The sequence below is a fragment of the Trematomus bernacchii genome, unplaced genomic scaffold, assembly GCF_902827165.1.
Source record: "Trematomus bernacchii unplaced genomic scaffold, fTreBer1.1, whole genome shotgun sequence".
In the NCBI taxonomy this organism is placed as follows: domain Eukaryota; kingdom Metazoa; phylum Chordata; class Actinopteri; order Perciformes; family Nototheniidae; genus Trematomus; species Trematomus bernacchii.
Window position 1 is genome coordinate 879,536 of NW_022987654.1, and position 25,254 is coordinate 904,789.

General features: G+C 44.0%; 1 protein-coding gene across 3 annotated transcripts in view; it reads left to right on the forward strand.

Annotated features, from left to right (window-relative positions):
- The window catches only part of foxp4 (forkhead box P4), a 91,920-nt gene that overhangs the window by 21,348 nt on the left and 45,318 nt on the right, over positions 1-25,254 (forward strand). For all 3 annotated transcript variants that reach the window (XM_034135020.1, XM_034135022.1, XM_034135021.1), the window contains exon 2: positions 11,949-12,119. In XM_034135020.1, coding sequence (XP_033990911.1) covers positions 11,958-12,119 — 162 coding nt within the window. In that variant the 5' untranslated portion in view covers positions 11,949-11,957. The remainder of the gene's footprint in view (positions 1-11,948; positions 12,120-25,254) is intronic.

A 25,254-nucleotide genomic window follows, 5' to 3' on the forward strand; every position in this document is an offset into this window, starting at 1 on the left:
TCAGTTTAGCTCAGGCCTGCTGCCTGGCTCACTGGAGGTCCCTGCAGGCAAACCTCAGTCCTACCAGAACCCAGGAAGATCCGAACCACAGCGCACCGCCCAGCCACCACAGTGAAACTCTAGCCTACTTCAACCCTGCTCGCAGCACGGCAAGCCTTAATGTCAGCTTGAGGGTTTTAGTGCGTGTGTCCTGTAGCTCGTCTTCTCTGTTTGAAAAGTGAACCCATCATGATGCAACAAGTCCACCTTTTCTGCAAACAAACAGGTACGGACAAGAAGAGGGCCCGAGTCTTTTTGACTCACAATCCCAGCCACTGAAGAAGGATTTGGGAATGATAGATGAAAAGAAGGGAAAAGAAAGAGAGTCTGAGGCAGCAGGGAGAGAAAGAAAACAACAAAGGTAGTTAGGACAAAAGCAGTATTGTATCATTGAAATTACTTGTGAGTTGAAAGCCTTAAAAGTCCTCCCCAGAGCCAGGTCATAAAGCCCAGAGTCGAGGTTTGGCAGCCGAGGCCAGAGCCAGACAGCCCTGGCAGTCGAGTCCAGAGAGCTTCCAGTAACAGGAGATGTAAAAATCAATTTGCCGTGAAAAAGGTAAACAATCGGAAATGACAAATATGCAGGTTTTTTCCACCACTTTTTTTTCATCTCTTGATATTTTCACTGTTATTAAAGAAGACAAATGCAGGGGCGAGGAGAATGACTAGTCAGGAGTCATGTGGTGAGGGATCCCAGCAACGTTTAGGGGGAGGGTGAGAGGAGGGAATATCTTTTCTTCTCCCTTTTCCACTACCTGAAACAGTCAAGCTGGACTTTTTACAGTTGGCAAACACATATACTCCATATTAGTATGGGTGTTGTGAACATGCCCACATGAGTACAAGTTAGCACTCCTGATTAAAGAGGCGGAGGTCAAAACAACCACGTGGATGGAGAAACGATTGAGGGATGGTGGTATGACAGAGAGACAGAAAGAGGAGGGAAGGGGGGGTGAATTCTTGGGGGCATGTTTGGTGGTTAGGGGCCCTTGGAGGCCCCAGCGGAGACCTCCATTAGCGGAACGATCCAAGCCTGGGGGAGCCCGTATGGTGACGGCCCTGCGAGGCAGGGGCCAGTCTGTTTAGCAGCAGTTTGTCTGCATTGCTCATAACATTGATCCAGTGTTGAGCTGCAGAAATAGGAAGCTCTTTGCTGCTGAATAGGCCGAGCAGCAGTGTATTGATAAGGCAGAGTGGACCAGTGGAGGCCCGGTGCACCCTGTTGGTCACTTGGTTAAGACAGACAGATCTTGTTCAATACACACACCCCACGGCTGCCTTATGGTATGTTAAGTCCATCTGTGCATATGTCCGCGTGAGCGCTGTTGCACATCTATACGTGCAACGATTTGTGTCTTACAGGATCTAATCCTCTTTGCTTTCTCCACTCGTCCTTCTCAGATGAACAGATCTGCTGTGACTGGCTGGGAAAAATAATGAAAGGGGGAAAAAGAACAAGCGAGAAAACAAACATGTTTCCCAGGCCCCAATTAGGCACTTTTATTGCCCCTAGATATACTCTCCCACCCTCCTCACTCCCCCTGCTCGCTCTCTGAAGTCTGCTTACACAAAATGCTTCACTGAGAGTGCTTAAGCATCAGCAACAAAAATAGGTGGCAAGGGGACTCAGCAACAGCAGAGGGAGGCACTGATGGAGAGGGGGAAGTGCCACTTTTGTCCATCAGTGTATCATCTTAAATCTGTGTTTTTCTGTTAGATAAGTGTGTGTTTGTGTCCTAGCAGCTCCTCGCGTCTTTGAACGCCGGCCGCACTGTCGGAGATGTGTGTTTTGTGGTTATTGTGTTTGTACAACATTGGTTGTTGAACGCTCACAAACAAAACAGTGCAGTTTGAACTGTGCAGAAGCCATCAATTCTTAATGAGATAATGACATGCTAACATACTCCCAGCAGCAGCTCTGTTTACAGATGAAGACAAACCACAAACAAGACACAGACATGCTGAGCGCTTGAGTTTCCTCCTCCTATGCTCTTTATTCTCGCTACTTTCCCCCCTCTCCTCTAATGTTGCTGTGACTTTGTGCGTTGGCCAAAACTCAGCAAGAATAACAGGTGGGGAACATCTTGATGGTGTGTGTGTGTTAAATGTGTGTCTGTCTGACAGACACACACATACGCAGTAATGAGTCAGGCGCTATATTGTGGCTGCAGACCAGATTCCCTAATAAGAGAAGAATGTTGTCCATGGCATCCAGAGTTTTCCACTGGAATCACACATTCATCCAGCCTGTTTCCTGCCCCGGGGTCTTCCTCTCGGCATGAACACAAGAGGAGAGGGAACCCTCTGTCTCCCTCTCGCCATTGTCCCTGTTCCCCCCTCATCGGCACATCCTTTTTCTCATCATTTTCAACACTCTTCTTTTCCCCTCCATCACTCAGGATCAGTTAATGTGGGCTATTGGAGCCCTTTCTTCTCTTTCTCTCTGTTAGATTGTGCTAGTCTGGTTCTGGAGTGACACAAGCACATGACTCACAAAGTGAGTCAGACCAATTCAGGCTTATTGCTGAGGAAATGGTGCTGGATTAGGAGGAGAGATGTCTTTCTCGGACTGGTACAGGAAAACACACATACTTTTTCACACACACACACACATATGAACACATACAGCTGAGTAAGAAAAAAAAACATCTGCGGTTCGCTGAATCTCCAAATTAATGGAACTCTTAGTCTGGCTGTGGAGCAACTTTAAACAAACCAAGACAGAAGTTTAAAAATTCACATTCAAATACTTTAACCTTGAAATCTCCCCTTGCCAAGGCACCAGCTCCCTCTTTTTTTCATCTGTTAAATGTTTGAGTGTTTGATAGTTTGAGGTCTATAGCAGAACCCGCCCGGGAATTAATGTCATTCATATGCCCTGCGGAAATTACTTTTGAAATGCATATAATCTAAAACATGCAAATGAGGCTGACTTTGTGCACCCTGTTTAATATGAATTATCATTTTCTGAATACCTATTATTACTGCGTACATTTCTCCAATTATATTGTTCTTTTTTTGTCACTTTTGCATAAGGACGCTCATGTGCACATGAGGAACAGCAGAAACGCGCGCACACGCACTCGCTCGGTCACATGCTTATGCGTGAAGCGGCACACACTCACACACACACAGCAGAATGTCTTTGTGATGGGTGTATTTTAATGAGGAGTAATAAGGATGGTAATGACCCAGTCCACTTCTCTCTCTCTCTCACTCTCGGTCTTTGTTACTCTCTCTCTCCCCCTCTGCCTGGCACACAGCTGTTAGTTTACATGAGGCCAATGGGAAGAGTAAGATGCATCTCATTTAAAGAAGAAAAAAATCAAATTCTGCCTTTCGTAGATTCTGCACAAATTTACCAGTCAAAAAGTCCTTAAACAGCAAATGAAAAAAAACAAGGCTGGGAATACAAGTGTTGCTCACCCAGTTTTCATTAGCTGGCTTCAATATTGATGCGTTCTAAAAGTGAACAGTGCATGTTTAGTTTATCTCTTTCAGTGATAGAGCACTGTTATTAATGTCCTTGTCCAAGAGGCAGACGTCTTTTTGCTCTTTTCTCCTAAATTGAAATGAAGGCATCCCTTTTTCAAACGAAATACTCTATTAATTTATTTATACTGCGCCATAAATTATTCTATTAATATTAGCATGTTCCAAATTAGTATGACTTCTCTCAATGTTCCTTCTACTTCTATTAATTAGCCTGCTTGTCACTATAACAAAGATTTTTTCTTTCTCTGATAAATTATAAAGGAGACATTTTTTAATACAATGAGAACCGCCTGAGAAATTATTAATATTTTACTTTTGGCCTGTAAGACATAAGTAGGGAGAAAAGAGCAAGAAGAACAGAAAACTAACAATTGCATGGAATACATTATATACTGGCATTGGTGTGCAACAGTGTTGATTTTTATTTAGCTTTTTTGAAAGAAAAAATGTGTGTGTGTGTCTGTGCGGACCCATACTGAATGCTCAGGGATATCATCTTGTTTTAGCACTTTTGGATAGGATGTGAATTAATTACCTCTGTAACAGCTTGGACCAAGTTCAAAAGTACTAAAATTCAATTAATTTGAAAAGTGGACATGCTATCATTTTCTCTGCATGTCTCCTTTAAAGTCTGGCCTGTTTTTACTGTGGACTTATTCAATTATATTTGATTAAACTCGCTCTGATCCAATCTATTAATTAACTAGGAAATACAAAGTGCCCGACTTGAAAGCCGATGTATAAAATTATATGTCCACTTTGATAATTATTTATTTATATTTTATACACCACATTTTATTTTAATCCATTGTAACCCTTTATTATTGTAAGGCGATGTGGCTCATTTTCAGGTAATATTAAATCTATTCGCTTTATCTTCCATTTAATGCAAAATGTGTTCATAAATGTAATTTTGTCTCACCTCGAGGCAAACACAACAAGTAACCTCTTCAGAAAAGATACTTCCCTCTTTCAAAATGTTGTCTTTTCACACCACACAATAAAAAAATTATCCCTTGTAATTAAAGTTAGTAAGTTAGTAATTTATATGCGGAAGGTGGAGAATATCAGTTTCTGGAATGGAGCAATTACTTGTTTGAATAGTAAGTCATTTTTATATGAACTGAAGGTTAGTCCACTTTTATATACTGTAGGGCTGAACATTCATGTATTATTGACAGGTCACACATTCATTCATTCTTTCAGACTAGAGAAGGCTAAAATAGAATCGTGTTTTCTGCCTGTGCGTTTATGAATGCTTGTCACTCATGTCAACCTGTTCTTTGGTACATGGTGGACCGAGGGTCAAACAGATCAAATTCAGCACACACCTTTCTCACGACACGCAAATACGAAAATTAAATCTCAATGTACTTAAATCATAGTTTACTATTTCACCTTGATGTCATTTGTCCATTTCCCATACTGACACCTTTTCATCTGTGTCTCTCAAAATGTCTCTTCTTCTCCCTTTCTCTCTCTCTCTCTCTCTCTCTCTCTCTCTCTCTCTCTCTCTCTCTCTCTCTCCCTCCCTCCACCCCCTCACAGTGAAGGTCATTCTAATAAAGAGCTCTCGTAGGACAGAGCTGCTAATTGCTCCGCGACGCTCTAGCTGGTTTCAGATCCAAATAAAGGCACGTCGCTCTTTTTCCAAGCTCTTCTCCTTCCTGCCCTAAACCCCCCCCACCCCACCCCTCTTCACCTCTGTTCCACCGTGTTAAATACAATCTGAGTATTAGCCGTGTGGACTGTCATAACCTGACCTCAGCCTCCATTACCTCTCCGGACAGAGGGGAGAGATGAAGGGGAAAAGGGGGATTTTTCATCCTCATGATCACAGGATGATATCCAATGGACACACGGGAACACGCACATGCGCAAGCTTTTCCTCTTTAGGAATGTACAACCCGTGATTTTAGGCTCAGATAAATGAGGTGTGCATGAAGTCCGCTCCTTCTACAAATATTTGTGTGTGCGGTATGATCGTATGTGTGTGTATCTTTGTGTCTGTCTCCATTATTTCGAACAGACAGCAGTCTGCAAGCTGGTAAATCACTTACTGCACTCTAAAGGAAGGGTCGAGGTGAAGGCAGGAGTGTATGTTTGCCCCGGTCATACACACATACGAAGCGATCTCATCGGTGCGGAATGTGCTGTGTGTTTACCTATGGCTCCAGAACCCACCTGACCGAGGGAGGCTAATCTTTATGGGCTCTGTAAACAGGGACTTTGTCTTCAGAGAACTGCAGGCGGGCAAGCAGACACACAATTCACACATGGACGCGCACACCGACATACACTACAAAGAAGAAAGGGGGAAAAGAACATATATGGCAGGTTACATACTGTACAGCAGAAAAGCACACATGCAGAGGCTACGTGCACTCACCAACACTCACTTAAATGCTCAGACGGACCCAATGCCATATGGCAGACAGAAGTATAGAAGAATTCCCCATGTTTATATAGCTAGGGATTTTCTTATCATCTGCAATGTGAGCCCCTCTCTTCTTCTCTCCACTCCCTAACAACAGCACTGGCTTCTTCCTTAGCCAGCTGCACAGCATGCTGGAGGTCAGCCATACAGGCCAGTGCTGCTAGCTCCTCTCTCTGGGTGGACGCTGCTCTTTGAAGCCAGCCAGCAAGCGAGCCAGCCAGTAGTAGATATTGGCCCACATCTTACTGACTATCTGTCTGTGGGATAATGGAGTTCACCTGTTAGCACTGGAGCAGGGCCAGGGCAGCCGCAGACAGCTAGCATTAGCCCTTTGCTGTTAGCCAACCTGTTAGCGCTGGCCTGCTGCCAGAGTAGCCTGGAGCAGTGCTGTTAGCGGCTAGCTTTAGCTCTGTGTGGAAGCACAACCTGGCTGCTCTGCTCTGATATCCTGCTGCAAATCTGTCCTGCATGTAGCAAAGGCCAGCTGCTGAGGAAAGAACCAAACTTGGACAGGGAGGTGATGAAAAAATGATTTGCAGTTTGTTTTTATGTGTGCACTCTCTTGTGTGAGAATGCGTGTGTGTTACTTCTTTAGCTTTCTCCTGACCTCATTCTCTTTTATTGAAGTTAATACATGTCAGCTCAGAAATGCCACGCAGATATCCCTCCTATCCTCTCTTCCTCTCTTTCTGGCATTCTTTACAGGAGTGTAGAGAAGAATTGACTCAGAGAAGAACACACAATTATTCAAAATGTATTTAGAATGAATTTAAAGCAACCAAAGTGTTGCTATCTCAAGTAATAAAAAGGAGTCTGTAAGAACTAGTATCTGAATAGGAAATTGCGTATTTAGTAAGAACCATAACAGTGGAAGAATCCTTTATCAGCAGCTGTATTGCAGCAATACAACTGAAGCATATTTGCATATTTACTTGTTTTATAAAGTCATAACCTGTCTGTCAATAATTCATTGAAATGCGTTAGGTGTGATGCTGTTCTTAAAATCAACATGTCTTAACACGCACAAGGTAGCCTCATTAGTTAGATATTTCAACACAGTCTCACGGCATTTCGTGTTATAGTCACAAAATTAATCTATTGATTCGTGTTCACCAACACGATTTCGCCATTTTTTTCGTGTCACACAGAACGATTTTAAAAGCAATGTAAATAATAACAAATTAGAAGGAAAAAGACATTTAAAAAAATACAGATTTAAGTATTCTGACACAGAACGATTTTAGAAGCAATGTATTTATATTGGTAGTATGTTTCGTGCCTGCACCAAATAATAACAAATTAGAAGGAAAAAAAGATGACATAAAATACAGATTTCAGTATTCTGAGGCTCTGAGCCCCATTTATTTTCCTCACTGACGGCAAAAAAACTCAGACATTATACAATTTAAAATAAAAGGGATAGGGTTAGGCTTAGGGTAAGATATTGAGTAAGAACATGTTTTTATGAACCACACAGCTTCTGGTCTTCCAAGACCCGACCGGACAAAAAGACGTGTTGCAGGCACGAAACATACTACCAATAGAAATACATTGCATTTAAAATCGTTCTGTGTGACACGAAAAAAAGGTGAAAATCGTGTTGGTGAACACGAATCAATAGATTAAATTAACACGAAATGCCGTGAGACTGGGTTGGATATTTGAATATTTGCTTCCTTGGAAAGATAAATAGGAAAGTGCTTAAGTAGCAGGATATATAGGAGCTGCAGGGCTTTAGTGGAAACTCTGTCCTGAAACTATGATTGTTCAAGAACACCTTGTCTCTACAATAGTCACTACTCAGTGTTGACTTGTTTATTTTTTGCAACTCAATGTCTCACTGGGTGCCAAGATCATTTATTTGCGATAGCATTTACTTTTGTATCATGTTGTACCTCTCACGTGTGAACCTAGTGATTAATGGATACATAGGAGCCCAGACCTGATAGTTGGGTTAGTTCTTGGGTTTGGGGTTGAAGCAGATTCCCTCGAGGGCAGTATCACAGTTTATTTAGTGGCGCAGTCTTTGCCAGTTTGCATTGTGAGAAAGTGAGTACATGGGTGTGGAAGTGTTTACTAAATTAATATCTGTCTGTGTGTTCATGTCTCTGTCAAAGCATTGAAATGTAACAGCTCGCATTCTTTGTGAAGCTTCTAAGAGACAAACCCTGGAGCCGCTCCACTGACAGTAAATAGGACATTTTATGGACACAATGACAGCAACCAGGGTCATATTTTTCATGGGTATTTATTAATTTGTGAATGTCAGTTGTATTGAAATAAAGCACCTTTGGGTATGACAGCTTAACCAAATATTTTATGAATCCACACAGCCACTCATTGTCAACAGAGGCTCTTCCAAATTCTTTTTCCTGATTACAAAACAGGTTACAGCTCCAAATTCTCAGATTTCTGTCTCCGGCAAGAGTGTTTCTCTTGCTCACAAATATTGATTGAACTATCACAGATCATAGAAATAACCTATGTGGATTCTATTTCAGGGTGAAAACTTTAATGTTGAACTTGCCACTAGTTACCAGGCATAACCAGAGGGAGGAAGACAGCATGCAGGGACAAATAGAAAGGCAGATAATTCAAGAGTCAGATGAAAGTAGATAGATGATGGAGTGTAGATACTGGTACAGACAATTCTTTTTCCTTACCCCCCTTCCTCCTTCTCCCTCCACCCCTTACTCTCCCTCCCACCCTTATTCCCTCAGTTCTTTGCCTAATAAGCAGCGTTCCTGCGAGCTGATGCAAGGCGGAGGAAACAGAACAGGCGTTCTGGGACTGCTGGAAATATTCCCACATGAGGCATAACATGATAAAGACTTATTATCTCACTAAGCTGCTGTAAACACAGATACACACATAAATGCACACTGTACACAACGCTCTCTCACACACACATTCACAGAAAGTGAAAGTGGTCCGGCTTTACGGTTCTGACGTGCTGTGACCAGGAGGAATCTGACAGAGCCAATCCCTCCAACAAAGCCTGAGAGTCAGCCGCTGTGAGCCAGCTCACTGGGCATTTGTCTCTGCCTGTTTGAACTCCACACACCCAGAGCAGTGGGAAGGAGCAGGAGGGAGAGTTAAGTTCTGATTATTATTAGCGCACAATTTTCGGGAAACATCTGAACGAGCTTACGTGTTCAAACAGGATTCATCCCAGCTCCTCTTCACTCATCAATCATACACATAAACACATGCACCTAGCGTTGGCTGTGAGCTAATCCATTACAGTACAAAGGTAGGTGTCAGCCTATAAGACAAACACACACAGAGTCATCAGAAACATGTTGAGTCCCATTTCCCCTTCTTCTCTTCTCCATCCCAATTAAAAGGCAAAGGAGGCCTTTTATTTCCCTCTCCTCCAAACACATTCTTTATCTCTCTGATCTGCGCCCCTCCTTCCCTCCCTCGCTCGGTCCCCTCAGGGTAGTGGGAATGTCTCTTCCAACACACTCTCAGGTCAGGGGTTCAGCTGGAGGGGGTCTGAGCATGTAGAGAGAGCGAGGCAGAGGCACAGAAAGAGTGAGTGGCGGGTTGAGGCAGGCCTCTGCACGGGCAGCTCCTCTTCGCTGCCAGAAACACTTAAACTTAAAGCACTGTGTGTGTGTATCATAACCCTAATCAGAGACTTCAGGCTAGATTTATGCCCCTGCCTTTTTCCCGACCTCCATTACACCAGCTTATATACACCCATTACAGGATATGACAGAGTACACACCCTTTAGACGAACATACCACACTGGCTGTGTGTGCGAAAAAGAGGGCATGCGCTCACGTCTTCACACACTCCCCACTTTCCCATTAGGTCCTTGTCCACCTGCGAGCTCTATCTCTCTGTCCGTCTTTATCTCTCTTCCCTTCATTGCTAATAAGGTCAATGAGGAAGAGTAAGAAGCAGATGGGTGTACAGTACATTACAGCACAGCGCAGCACAGTGTGGGCTAGATAGCAGGCCGGTGATTCATGCTTAGTGAGACGTGTGATGATGCGAGGAGTTTCTACTGCAGTGCAAAGTCAGTGGAGTGTGCGGCGGGATCTGTTGATCACTCAGCACTATGGCTTGCTTCATAATATTACCTCAGGGAGCAGTTTGACCCAGCAGAGGTCTGAACGAAGGCGGGAGGAGATGGAAGGAAGGAGAATGAAGAGAGGAGGAAGTGTTAGGAAGAAGAATGAGGTTGGAGATTAAGTGACTAGCTTTAAATGTCACAATAACGCTCGACTTTGCAGTCTTAACTTCACAGGCGGATGGGTGCCAGGAGAGACACAGGAGAGAGTCAATGGGGAGGAGAAATGCCGCAGTGTGATTTGTGGTTGGGCTTTCAAATGGTGCTGCTTGTTAAGGAGAACTGGGGAAATCTGCCTGTAGCCACAATGTACTTTTAAAGGCTTAGTTCAACCAATTTTCTGTACAATTGACAAATCTCACCACTTTTTGGCACCCACCGTCTCCAAGGTCAAGAATAAACTTTCTACCTTAGAAGAACAAAAGATATTTGTACCCTCAAGCTATATTTATTTTAGATTGTATGGATGTTGAGAAACCTGCTTCGGAAACATCTACCATTATGTCCAAACAATACAATGACAGCAAAGACATTTGAGTTTTTTCCGAAGAAATGAGACTGAAAACCACTTGTGAGAGAATATATTTTTGGGGGGATTTGTTTTAACTGACCCTTTTACAAGCACAACCACCAGCCCATACACCTGCATACACTTGTATCGACCCCCCCCACACACACTCACACACACACACACACACACACACACACACACACACACACACACACACACACACACACACACACACACTCAGGTCCCTGTCCCTCAGCAAGCATCTGGCAACATTCCATTAACAGAGCCACCAGCGCTCTTTCACACCTTCACCTGCTGTTAGCAAAAGAAAATAGGCCTATGCACACACATACACAGCACACACACACACAGCTCCACCTGCTATTGCCTCAGAGGAAAAGAAAAGTTAGATTCTCTCATGAAATGCCTTTTATTGTTTCCCCAGAAGGCATGGGTTGTAGGCTTCTGAAACATACGCACATACACACAGACGGCGGGTACAATGCCTCGATGGCGTTTTGTGTATCCACCCTGGGTTGCTGAAATAAAAGCATTAGAACTTTCCCCTTAAAAACTATGCGCTTGTGTGTGTGTGTTAATTTCTAAAACTGGATGAGGCGGAAAGACGAGATTGAGCTTGTCATTAGGAGTTCACAGCCTGCGTGCTTGTGTGAAGGTTTGTTTTGTTTTGTGTTAGCAGCCTTGTGTGTGTTCTGCGCGCGTATGTGTGTGTCTCGGCGGCTCCTCTCTCCCACGCTCAGGCTCCTAACGATGGCAAATGCGCCTGTGTGTTTGCGAGGCGTTGTTTCTCAAAAAACAACAACACATCCAGGAACGGCTCGTTTTGTCGGGTTTTGTGAAAGGAACACGGTCTAATTAGAGAGGCCCTATGAAGGTGCATCAAACAGATCTTTCTCAAAGACCAACCTGCTCATGGATCTCACACAGTGCACACATGCCACCTCTGATTATTGGAGAAATGTCTGTGTTATTTAACTATATAGCAGAGTATTAACAGCCTTGTCAGTTTAGATTTGCTGCACGTCTTATCCTAATCCTTGCGTTCGCTCCTAGACACACATTTACATGAAGACAAAAAAGTGTCTGCTTCAGGTGTTGCTTTGTGGCCACTTGGGCATGTTTTTGTGTGTTTGGTTCATGACCAAAAGCCCTTTTCAAAAAGTACACGTGCACACACTCGCGCACATAAGCACACACAATTCACTTCCCTATCTCTGCGTGTGTTTACTTTAGTTTCCTGCCTTGTTTGTTCGCTCAGATGGGAGCAGGCTTTCTGCTCAAACTGCCCCGGTCACTTTTGTTCAATCTATGTGTTGTTTTGCCCCTCCACCCTTAACCCCCCTTTCTTCTTCTCTGTTCTCAGGTGCCAGTGATGATGGTGGAATCAGCCTCTGAGACCATTCGAACGGCACCGTCCAACCAAAACGGAGTCAGCAGCCAATCAGATGGAGGGGGAGGTAGAGAGGGCGGATCTAACGGAGACACCAATGGAGAGATCAGTGCAGTCGACCTACTGCACCTGCAACAGCAACAGGTGTGTGTGTGTGTGTGTGTGTGTGTGTGTGTGTGTGTGTGTGTGTGTGTGGTGTGTGTGTGTGTGTGTGTGTGTGTGTGTGTGTGTGTGTGTGTGTGTGTGTGTGTGTGTGTGTGTGTGTGTGTGTGTGTGTGTGCCTGTCGTGCAAGCATTTGAACTTTTGTTTACATATCTACCTGTACATACGTGCCTGCGAGAACTTGTTTTGCAACACCTCCCATTTGTGCAACTTGTACATATGTACTGTACGCTTCTATAGAACATTATGTACACACCAAGCTGTTGCATAATGTTCATATGTGACAACACGTAGTCGGCCAGACTCCAGTAATTGTCAGGCTTGCATGAACAGTGGAAAGCTCTGACAGGTTGGCTTGTAGGTGCTTTAATTACCCACAGTTCATAATGTGCCAATTATTTCCAATGGGACACAGTCCACCATGATAAATCATACACCAGGGTTCACACTGAGATATGTTACATGTAGCTGGTTGAGAAAATATTAGAGAACACACCTGAGGTTCCCTGTAGGTGCAAAAGCCATTTTGTCCTGTCAGTTTGCCCCATTTTAAAATAGAAATAGCCACACTCGATATACAGTAGGATGCTCAAGAAGTGTGTGTGGGAGAGTCTGTTTTATTTTTTCACTGATCCATGAAGTGCTGTTTGTGTGTGTTTGACACGTCAGCATGTAGTGTTTCCAGTAATGCTATTTGTCTTGCCTCCTGTGCGTCAGCCCCCCTCCACACACACACACACACACACACACACACACACACACACACACACACACACACACACACACACACACACACACACACACACACACACACACACACACACACACACACACACTGGACACTGAATTTCCAAACTTCCTGGAACTTCTTGGATGAAATTCTACATTTTAATTTCTCATTCCCCAAAGATTCACATAACTATTTTCTAATTGCACTCCAATTGACCCGAGCCTTTACACACAAACACACAAATAAGAGCTCAATATAAAATGTATTTTCTCATCCAAAGGTCTCCTCATTAGTCATTTGTCCATAACCACATAAGAATGTCTGCAGAGTGTTGTCATCCAATGACGGAAACTCACTGATTCATATTTTCTGCCATTTGCTGCAAATGATGAAAAGATTAGGATAGAAGAAATGTTCCTAGCTACTGCATTCATTGGCTGTATAAGCAAGTGTGCAATATGTATCATTCCCTCTCGTTTTGTGTATGAATATTTGCGTGTGTGTTGGGACCGCCCATCACAAAGATTCAGTGATGTGAGTTCTTGGCTCTCCGACACCAGCTGAGTTTCAGGTTGAGGAAACCCAGGGGAAGAAAATCAGGGTTTCCTCCCTGCTGCTAAAATGATGCCCTCTAATTATAATGATGGAGCCTTAGGTGAATGAAGAACACTCAAGGCCCTTCACTCCTGTCCTGCTCTCCCTCCTCCTTCCCCTGACTGCATCCTCACCCTGCTTCCTCAGCAACCTTCATCCGAGGACACACACACACAGCCACGCACAAATGCACATACATAAACACTAAACCTGTAGCTCATACAAAGCGGGTCTTTATTCTCTCGGACGTGTCTCTGCTCTCTATGTTTTTGCACCTGTGTGTGTGTGTGTGTGTGTGTGTGTGTGCACCCTGGTATTTCCTCTCTTGAGCGGGCTACCGACCACAAACATACCTCCCTCTCTCTTTCCATCTTTTTCTCTTCCTCTCCCTCACTGTACTTCTTTTTCCCTCTATGCGCTGTGGACCATGAAAGACAAGCACAACCTTTCCTCCAGATCCCAGCCCTCACCTCTCAAAAAATGTTACATCCACATATAATGTAGCAGTAAATACACAGCAATTTATTGTAGCAATTCTGTATTTAGAGCTTTCTGTTCAGCTCAATTTGGGCAGATTGAAAAGATTTGAGTTGTCATGAGGCATAGGTGTGTCCTTCCTGTACTAGGGATATTTTTTTACTTTTTGCCACTACAGCCTTTTCCTAGTTTATGGCTGTTTTACTGTACAGTTCAGTGGTAAGTCAGTATATAATAAAAAGTTAGAATTTATCAGTGTAATCCTCAGAAACCTATATTTTCTCCTTCTTTTACATTTCCATGTTGGGAAGTTACTCTATATTTTTCTGTGTGTCCCTGCACCTCTCCCTAACCCGCGCCCTCACCCCTTGGATAAGATGGCGTTTCTGTGCCAGTGAGCACTGTTGAGTGGCTGCTCTGATGTAAAAACCAGCTGATTTTTATTTCTTTATTCATCAAGTTTTCTCATTCTTGCTTGATTTTTTTTCTCCATTAAAAAAACATTTAAATCTACTTCAAAAATTCACAGCCTTGAAAAAAAGTATTGAAATCTGTTACATTCAGTGGAATGCTGGTGATATTTCTTAAGTTTATTGTAAATTAATATTTTATAATTTCTATTATACTGACCACTTCAGGTTTCAGAATTTTTTTGCTTTTTTTCTCGTAGTGTTCATACCCACAAACTATTTTGTTTTACTTTCTTCATCCCTTATTCCATCGCACGACTAGTTGTGCTAGGTGACCATAGAGGCTGTCATTTTTTAAAGCTTGTGCCCACTAAAATCAATATTGTCTGACACAGACTGCTTCTATATACTGACACTGGTCACCTGACTAAATTGTATAAGAAACTGCTTCCTCGCTTCACCCTTAAAGTCTTAGATATACCTCCTCCTCTTCTTGTTCATTTCTCCTCCACGCTTGAGTCTCTCACCTGAAGGTGTACTGCAGACTAGTGTTGGTGCTTAAACACCATGCCAGTGCGCACTGGAGCAAAAAAGACACACACACAGAACTTCTGACAGCGCGGTCTTGTCAGAACACAAAGCCGTCTTTCCTTGGGCCCCTTGGGAACCTGAGAGAAATCACAGCCATCTCCAGCCATCAAACCACATCCACTGGCCCCTCTCTGTTTTTTGTTTCCTTTTTTCTCATTTTGTGTGTGTTTCCTCATAGATAGATATACAGATAGAAAGATACATAGTTAGGTAGATAGATAGATAGATAGATAGATAGATAGATAGATAGATAGATAGACAAATGAATATATAGACAAATAGATAGATAAATGAAGGTCACAGGTAGGTGGCCAGCGGACAAATGAGCAAGTGGGTGTCCGGAGAAGAGGTATTCAGGATATGGGACATACAGCCGGAGAAAACAGAGGTAAAAGGAGGCGCAAAGAAGCAGCATACTGGGTGGGTGGGGGGGTCGGGGGGCATTGGTGGGCTAGAGGGATGAGGGAGGGGTGTAACGCTGAGACGTGTCAGAAAAGGGCGCCTGGGCCTCCCTGTGGAATGTGGCCTGTCTGCCTCCCCAGAAAGAACAGAGCAGGAGAGAGGGAAGAGAGAGGGAATAAAGGGAAGAGGGGGCGAAGACCAGTTCTGCCCCATCATCGAGGGGAGGGAGGGAGGAAAACAAAGAGCGGAGTTATAGGGCGGCGGGAGGAAGGAGAGGTGGAAAAGTGAGAGTGCAGTGGAGAGTGTATGGCACTTTGTTGAGGTGCTGGGCACGGGTGTAGACATGAAATGATGCATAGCAGAGGAGAAATGTAAGCAGGATAAATCCTAACAAACCTCAAAGTGTGTCTGTGTGTGTGTGTGTGTGTGTGTGGAGGGTGCTCTGACGAGAACCAGGTGTCTTCAATTCTTTTCTTTTCTTTACCTCTCTCATCCCCCCTGACTTTTTTTTTTTTTTTTGCAAATGTGAGTCCGCACTGAGCTCCACCACTTCCCCCCGTCCCTCCTTTCTCACCCATTTCATGTCTCCTCCTTTTCCCTCGCCATCAATGAACCGCTTCTGGTGTTCCGGCAGCAGTAGTTGCGGCCCGTGATGTCGAGGAAGAGAGGTGGGGGAGGAAGGAGGGAGAAAAAGGGGGGGACAATGACAAAAAGGTGCCGTTTCCTCTCAGGAGTGCGGTCCATCGGTCAGCTTAAAAAAGCCAGCTAGAGATTTTTCTTTCTTTCTCTCTGTTTTTTTTCCTACCATAACTTGCTCCTACAAGTATATATAAAGTGAGATTTTTCTAGCAGCGGCCTTCCTTCCCCAAGTGTTCAAAGAGAACATTTGCTGAGAAAAAGGCAGTTTAAGAAATTGGTTCAGAGCTTCGATCCCCAGTCCCATTTGTCATAATCTATTTTTCTCTCTAAAATGCACACACACATAATGGCAATCATTGTTTCTCCCCCTCTCTCATATGCACACAGGCAGTTACACACATGCACAGAGCTGATGTGAGTTAATGAAGGGTGTAATTAAGGAGCCACAGTGATGACTGGAGATCAGGGGGAACTGATACAGATCTCAGATATACACAAACACTGATGAAAGATAGCTGTTTTTTTTGTGTGCGCACACATGTGCAAAAGCGTGCATTTGGGTTTGATGGCGGGAGTGCTCTGCGGACAGATGTGTGAGATTGCTTTGCGCATTAACAGACGATGAGAGATGCTGGATGATTCAGATAACGTATGGCTTCCTGTTAGATTGGCTAGACTCAGTAATTATGGCCCGTATGGAGGGAGTTGGGGAGGTTTTTCAGACGCATGCGATTCTATAGCTCCGGCTGCTCGGCCATTGCTGAATTATGGGAGGTGAATTTTGGTCACTGGGACAGTTATGTCCTGTTTGACCTCCAGCTCTCAACCAGAGTTCACTTTCAGGTCAGGAGTGCAGAGGAGAGTGAGGTGAAGGGGTGGCTATAAGAGAGGAGGAAAAGGTGAAAGAAAAACAATTCAGACGAATTTGTCAGCGCAGTGGGATTGAATTTAATTACATTATGTTCGTGCATCTGCATGACATGTGTGTCTGCGTGTCATTTTTTTGTCTGTATGTCCGTCTGTGTGTGTGTGTGTTGGTCGTGTGTGCGGGCCAGTAAATCAGTGCCAGGCCTCTCTCTGAGTGCTGTCACCTCCTAAAAGCTTTCCCTTGGTCTGGGCCAGGCCTTCCTCTTTATGTCTGAGGTCAGTGTAGTTCACAGGTCACCAGAGGTCATGCTGAGACAGAGGAGGGGCCAGTTTGGTTGCCTAGCATTACAGAACACCCACTGCTGTAACCGCGGCGATACAAAGAAACCTATAGAACACCAACTTCCTCTAAGAGTCTTCATAGCACCAGCAGGTCCCTTTATCTGTCTTCTTTGACGTTTACTTCCCTTTTTTATGTGCTGACGATCTCTCTTCATATGAATCTGCTTCTACATTTTGAATGTATAGATTTTGGGGCATCTTTCATTCTCTAAATTGGGGTTTGCACTTTAACATAGACACGTTTGTATTCTTGCACTCCAGACACGTAAACACACCTGCAAATCTCATGGTCAGTAATGTATTGTTAAGGACTCCTCTTCCTCATATTTCCTACTTGGTTGCGTTAAGACCTAATTCCCAGATGCCGAGATATTGTATTTATGAGCATCCATACAAATATATTTTTTCCAGCCAAGCTGTTGGATTTTCAGAATCAACTGAGTGTGACTATTGGAGTATCATTATTGATGTCATTTCAGTTCCTTTCCTTTTGTATTAGCTCTTAGACCGCCACAAATACATTCAAACTCTAATTAAAGAGTAAATGTATTGGCATTACGGCAGTTTCTGAAATAGGTATTAGGTACGTCACACTGAATTGAGGAAAACTGTAAAATCTGTTTAATAATAAAGGTTATCGTCTGAGGTCCTCTGAAGAACCATGCTACTGTACAAGGCTACAAGTCTTGTGGGTAAAAAGCAGACTGACAGTAGACATGGTCCCCCAGGCCAGATCAGCCGCATGGACACAGTCACGGTTGGTTGACCCAACCAGCGAGAAGCTGAGAGACAAGAATGGACAGATACCAGCAAAAGGAAGATGTGTGTGTGTTTGTGTGCTGTGTGTATCTTCTCTCTGTTGTGGAGACTGAGTAATACACACAAAACCCGGGCACCTGAAGGGGTTAGGTTGGGTTTGGTTGCCATGGAAGTGTTTGAAAGCACTTAACACTGGCCTTGCTGTGCTGGCAGGTAAATAACACACACATGTACACACACACATGAGCAGGGACGGACACTCTTCACGGAGAAGTTCCTGAGGGTGAAAAAGTGGATTGTTGACTCTCACTCTTCAGAAGGGATCGCCATGGTGACTGAGGCCTTTTTAAGAGGTCATAGGTCAGCGAGCAAAGCTGCATGACCTCATTACTGCTTCTGGTCAGTGACACTACGGTGTGACTGTGTGTGTGGATGCCTGTTCACATTGGTCTTCAGCTTCCCCAATCAAAAAGCAACAGCCGTAATTGGTTTTAATTGACGTGGGCTCATGCAGTGTTTCAAAGTTCACTAGGGGCAAGGCACTCAAAAAAAGAGAGCATTAGTTTACAACCCCCACCCACACAGACTGAAAAATGCTCATATCTTGGTCCTATAGTGTCCTCTCTTTTCTTAAAGGTCTGTACTCCTTTATTCCCCCACTCTGGACTCACACAAAGTGATGGACACCGAGAGGGGGAGCAGAGAAAGTAGGGAGTAAAGACAAAATGTGCAACGCTTACAAGGCTGCTTGGCAAGTAGTTACCCTGGAAACAGTCGAGAGCCCGTCGGTGCACACAATGAACGCACACATATACACACCACACACACAATAGCTGCAGAGGCCTAAAGTGTTGCTAATTAGCTAGTCTGCGCTGGTTCTTTGTGAGAGCCATTTTAAAGGAGAGATTAGAGTCAACAGGAGGAGGAGAGGAATGTAGCTCTCTCTTTTGCTTTCTTCTTGAGCTCTGGGACAGTGTGTGACGGCCTTTTTTTTCCACCTGACAGACAGACTGAATTTGTGTTTTTGTGAGTTTTCCTTAACTAAAAACATCTTTAAAATAAAGTGCATTTGAGATGTAGTAAGGAATCAGTTGGGCCTCTAATTAAGACAATTATAAAAGGTCAAATCAGAAAACTCCTGGATGTGTTATATTTGCTTCTCACCCAAATATATTAATATATAAAAACGTAATTAGAAACTTGCTGGAATGAGTCTGTTATAAATGCTGCTCTGAATGAACGCTCATTCAAGGACAGATTTCCCCAAAAATAAATCTGTTTTGTATAACAGTTAACACACAGTTTTCATTGCTTTATAATTAGTACAAGACAGGTTATACCCCGTTTTAACTCTATTATCTTAACCAATTATTAGAAGCTACAACAGAGAAAACAAGAAGTGTACAGTAGGTCAAAATAATAATAATATTTCTTTTTATGAAAAGTAGCCATGTCAATTTTGTACTTCCAAATAAGTGGTTGAGGTTAATTAAATCAATTGATCATGGGTAGTTTAAATAACAACACTTCTTAATTATCTTTGTACTTGTCCTAATGGACTCATAACAGTTGTCTAGCAGAGTAAACACTTTCTTACATTTTTGAAAGCAAGTGAAACATTTTTGATAGTGAGTCAAAGATACCCAGGTCAGCATTTTTTTCTTTCAATAGAAAAGGAATTATTTTGCGCTTTGAGGTATTTTAAATGACAAAATGTGCCTTTTCACATCTGGTTGTATTGACCCTTTTACTAAATCACACAGTCTAGCGTGCACACACACACACACACTTCCCCATTTCCCCTTTCTGGAACACACCCCTGCTTCTCATTTGGGGAAGTTAAAGATTTTGTTCTTGTTTAGAAGTTATGGTACAGCAGCCGGTCTTTGTTGCTCCTGCCCACTTCCGCTGTTTATATGCGTGTGTGTGTGTGTGTGTGTGTGTGTGTGTGTGTGTGTGTGTGTGTGTGTGTGTGTGTGTGTGTGTGTGTGTGTGTGTGTGGTGTGTGTGTGTGTGTGTGTGTGTGTGTGTGTGTGTGTGTGTGTGTGTGTGTGTGTGTGTGTGTGGTAATGGTGGGTGCGAGGGTGGGTCCATCTCCACAGCCACAACCAGGTGTAAAAACCCTCTGAACCAAAAACATGAAAGAGAGTTTTATTTCCATCCAAGCGGGCAGGCAGGCTAATACTTTTACAGGCCACTGACTAGGAGTGTGTTTTTCTGTTGAACCAATAGGCGTCTGTGTGTGTACATTAGTCTTCATGTGTGTATGCGTGTGCACATGGCAGACAGTCTCTGTTTGTGTATGTATGTGTTTTCCCTCTGTCTCCTGAGCTGAGTCTTGGCAGTGTCTTGCATGTGTTATTAGTTTGATTTTGATATTTTTTTTTGGATATTAATAATAACAGTTAAACGGTTTCCATATGTGAGGCCTGGTTGCCAGGCTAGTGCTATCCCCATCATGGGCTGGTCTCGCTCAGTCTAGCCTCTCGGGAGTGACTCTCGCTGGGCAGGAGAAGCAGTTAAAGCTCTGGAAGTCACACAAACACTTAAATGTTCCCACCTTCCCAAGAGCATGAGCAAACTACTTAACTGTCCCACCTTATACAAGATAAGAGCTAAATATTATAAGGTACACTGTGTGTTTGTGTGAGTGCGTGTCTGTCAGTGTGTGTGTGTGAGTGTTTTCCGTTATGGGCTGGGTCTGTCTGGAGTGAGACCTTTCTCTCTTGCCAAACGAGCTGTGTTGAAAACCGCAGGGAAACTGCATATGTGTATATAATATATGACGTGTATTTGTGTGTGTGTGTGGGGAAGGAAACTGCTGTAGAGCTATTTGCCATCAATTAGCCGCCTCGACTGAGATGAGGCCTACAGCACAGAGGGAGCTGCTTTTATATTCTCAGGAAGGGAGTTCCTTTCTCTTTCTATCCCTGCTCAACTCATCATTATCTTTAATTGTCTCTTTATGCCCTTTTCCCTTCACTTAACACAGAAAAGCTGACAACATCTCCTTAGGAGGAGAGGTAGATTTCTTTCTGTGTGTGTGTGTTCAAGATGTGTATGTATGATGATGAATTGTGTAATGATATAGAGCAGCCCTGGGTATTCAGTCAGCTCCTTTTTATGACTGTGCGTATACCCCTGTGAATCAATAGAAACATTAGATGAGTGTAAGGACATAGTTGAAGGGGAGAGGTTTTCTCGTTTCACGAAACAGTTTAGAACTGAAGAGAACCATCTGGAAAACGGCAGGGTCCCCATCGTTTAGAACAGGTCCCTTTTGTGAAAAATAGGATGTGAAAAAAAAATCTAAAATAGGCCAGGGTTTTCAAACATTACGGCATATTTTGAAGTTCTTTTGGAGTTTGTGAGTTTTTATTGCGTTGGCTCTTGAATGCGGTCTTTCCTCTATTTAATGGTCAGTCTGGGCCCAGAGAAGCTAGCTTCAGCCGTTTTAAAACCTCAGCTCTCGAACTGTGCCTTTTATATTGCGGAAATATTACATTAAATAGCTGAACGGGATTGTGGCTGGCTGGTGTTTCTGAAGGTGTCCCAGATAGTTCCAGCTAAACAGATTGAGGTACTCAGTGCCATTTAAGCACAGTTATATTGGTGGACCAATGGTTTGAAGTCAACGTTGCTATGAGCAAAAACAAATGGCAGGAAAGCTGTTGAAGGGAGGCCGGAAAGACCTGATTAATACCAGAAAAGGAGAAGGAGTACGTGAGGAAGAGTCAAGGGAAAGGGGCGAAGTCTTGGCCGAGTGTAGTTTATCTGTAACCCACCGTGAAATTGAGCGGCTTTAGCAGGCTTTGGTTCAGGCTGCCCCTTACCCCTGTATGTTTACCCCTGGAAACCCTTGATCTGCCCTAAATATATATCCCACTCCCTGTTCCCTTACACCATCAACCTATTTAATTTAATTTTCCGTGATATCAGTTTTTAACCAATTACTTTATAACTATTAAACATTTACTCACAACAGTGTTAAAGCTGGCGTTACTTCAAGATCACTTAGTTCTCACTGCAACAAAGAATAATGCTGCGACCTGTCCATGCTCAAGGTTCAAGGTTCAAGGTTCTTTATTGTCAAACTGACATAGCTACAGAGTAATTATGTCGTTGAAAATCTTATGTCACAGGCTTCTCCAACAATGCAACATAATAATAATACAGATAGTAAAAGGTAATACAAAAAGAAAAATAGTTCTAAAATAAAGTGAGTATGTGGAATAGTGCAGTACGAGTCTATATACAAGTTATTGGAATGATATATATTAGATAGTAGATATATATTAGATTGCTGCTGAGCAATTTATGTTTTTGCCCTAAAATAATTCTGCATATTTCCAGTTAAATGAAACGTCTGGTGGAAAACATTAGCGTCAGTGAAATCAGCTCCTGTAATGTTTGGACGGGATAAAAACTTCCAGACTTTGGCCTTGCTGGTTGCACAGTTAACAACTACAATGTGGTATGAGAGTGTCAATCTTCTGCGCAATTTACAGTAACATGCACCATAGCTGTCGGTAGTTTTTTTCCGTTTTAAAATGCAACAAATGTATTAGAATGATCCCTTGAATATTGATGTGCTAATCCTAGACACAGCTTTACCTTTAACTACCTATCCCGGTCGCACAGCTGCCGTCACGGTAGTCTTTGTCTGACAGTCAAGGGAAGGCGAGGGTCCTCTCATAAGTCCAACAGCTGCATTCACAAGGCTTGGTTTCCATCGGCCTAGACAATCTATTTTAGTCCTCCGTCTAACCCATATCTGCTCTCAGAATTTACTGTGGCGAATAAGGGTATGGGTAACAGATTTCTCGATCGGAGAGGGGAGGGGGCAGGGCACAAGAAAGACAGAATACTTGGAGAAATGCCAGGCAAACTTTTGTGAGTTATACATTATATGGAGCGGCAGAGTGAAGGCGAGAGACAGATCGGGTGATATAGACGGAGAGAAAGAAAGAGGGGTGTGATCTGGGAAAGCAATCTGGTTTTTGTGGTGACTGACAGTGATGCATTTGATACGTGAGATTCCACCGCGGCTGTAACCAAGCCTTCACTCACATATGCCCCAAAGTCATATAGCAATCCTTCTAACTGTCACCTCTTCAGTGATCCCACTTTGTGTACAGTGTGTACAGTGTGTGGGTGTAAATACTAGGCCAGCTTCTGAACACAGGTGAGCTGCTGGTGCTGTAGTATCATCATCCTTTTTTTTACACATTTACATGCTTTGTAGATTGTGTTACATCTGTTCACTCTTGTTTCATCTTCTCCTCTGATCATGATTCCCTCTGTGTATCCAGAGAAAGAGAAGATAGGAGAGATTTAAAGGCAGGGAAACTAGCAGGGAGTAGCAAAGACCAAGCAAGAAGGAGAAAGTCAAGTAAGGGAGAGGGGTTTATTGGAGTTTGGTGGTGTTTCTTTGGTGCTTAAGTGAGGAAGTTCAGTGCAAACGGATACAAGGGGTCACAGCAGTGTGACCCAGGAGGACGGCAGCGTAGACGCAGCTTTAGCTTGGCTTTCAGCTTCAATGACAGCACTCCTGAAAGAGTGAAAGATAGAAGTAAGTGTGAAAAAAACAAAATCCACAGCTCCTTTCTGAACCTGGTCTCTCCTACTGATCCAAAAATCAGAAAGCGTGCAGGCCTGTAGAGGAGCAGCTGGGTGTGACCAGCCTTTTCTCTACGTCTTCACCGTGTATCTTTCTACACCTCTCGCCATCTCTCACTCTCTCCTGGGTACAAAAAGGAGCTTTAGGAATGGAGGAGCAGTGCATTACTAGCCTCTCTTCCCAGGCTGATGAGCTGGTAAGGCGTAGAGGAGATTCTTGGTTGGCGCTGGAGAGATCTGGTGCGGCCGACACTGCCTGAATCACTCGCTTCGTCTGGCCTGGTTAAGCTGACTCGCGGACAGATGCAACTATAAGGACTCTCACTTGTGCTACTTTCTTCTTTTTTGGTACTTCTCTTCTTGGTCTAAGAGCAAAGAAATCTGATACCACCTGCCTCCCCCTTGCCCTTTCCTAACTCCCTCCCCCCCTCCTCCTCCTCCTCCTCCTCCTCCTCCTCCTCCTCCTCCTCCTCCTCCTCCTCCTTCTCCCTCAAGGACAGCCCACTGTCTGCCCCGGGGGCTGTTTATCTACGGGGGGAGATGAGGAGGAGAGGGTAGGAGGGGGACCGGTTTGTTTCGTTTCGGCCGTCAACAATGGACCTCAGTCTGTGCTGACGGACTACTCCAACATATGGTACCCACCTGTCTCTCTCTCTCTGTTTAGACTTCTTTGCTTATTCCTGCGTTCTCTCACCCAAACACACTGGGCGGATTAGAGGCCAGATTCATCACACACACAGACCTGTTTGCTTTAGCAACCTGAGCCAGGCGCACACACACACACACACACACACACACACACACACACACACACACACACACACACACACACACACACACACACACACACACACACACACACACGTTCACATACGTGCTGCAAGATCAGCATACACACGTAGCAAAATGAAATCTAATGGATCCTCTCACTCCCTCAACAACCCTCCCTCCTTTTAAAGAAACCTACTGTATGTGTCAGCCATTTTTCGGAATCCTGTTAAGGAGAGAAAGTAGCCTTTAGAGTGCGTGTGTTTGTTGGTGTGTGTAGGTGTGTGTGTAGGGGGGTGTGTGTGTGACCCTGATGAATTAAAAAATGCACTGTTATTAAAGGCTGTGTCAGAGGCGATGATTTACAGAGGGGAGCGATGACAAGTCAGAAGAACTCACACGCCGAGCTGACACACACACACACACACACATGCGCCCGTACGCACACACTCACACTGTGCTCTCAGGCCTCCAAGCTGAGCAGTGACCTCCTCACCCCTCCTTCCCCTTCCTCCTCCTCCTCCTCCCTCCCTCTCTCACTCTAATAAAACCTGTCTGACACCACTGATGTGTGTATATGTGTGTATGTGTGTGTGTGTGTGTGTGTGTGTGTGTGTGCGTGTGTGTGTGTGTGTGTGTGTGTGCTCCGCGGCAGCACAAAGACTCTGTTGTTGGGCCTCCCTCTTAGGCCTCCCTCATATTTTCTTTAAAGGTGCAGTGCGCCCCCAAGAATGCCACAGGGGGAGCGGGGAGCTGGGGTTGGGGGAGTCTAGGAGGAGCTCGTGTGTGTGTGTGTGTGTGTGTGTGTGTGGTGTGTGTGTGTGTGTGTGTGTGTGTGTGTGTGTGTGTGTGTGTGTGTGTGTGTGTGTGTGTGTGTGTGTGTGTGTGTGTGTGTGTGTGTGTGTGTGTGGAGGGGGG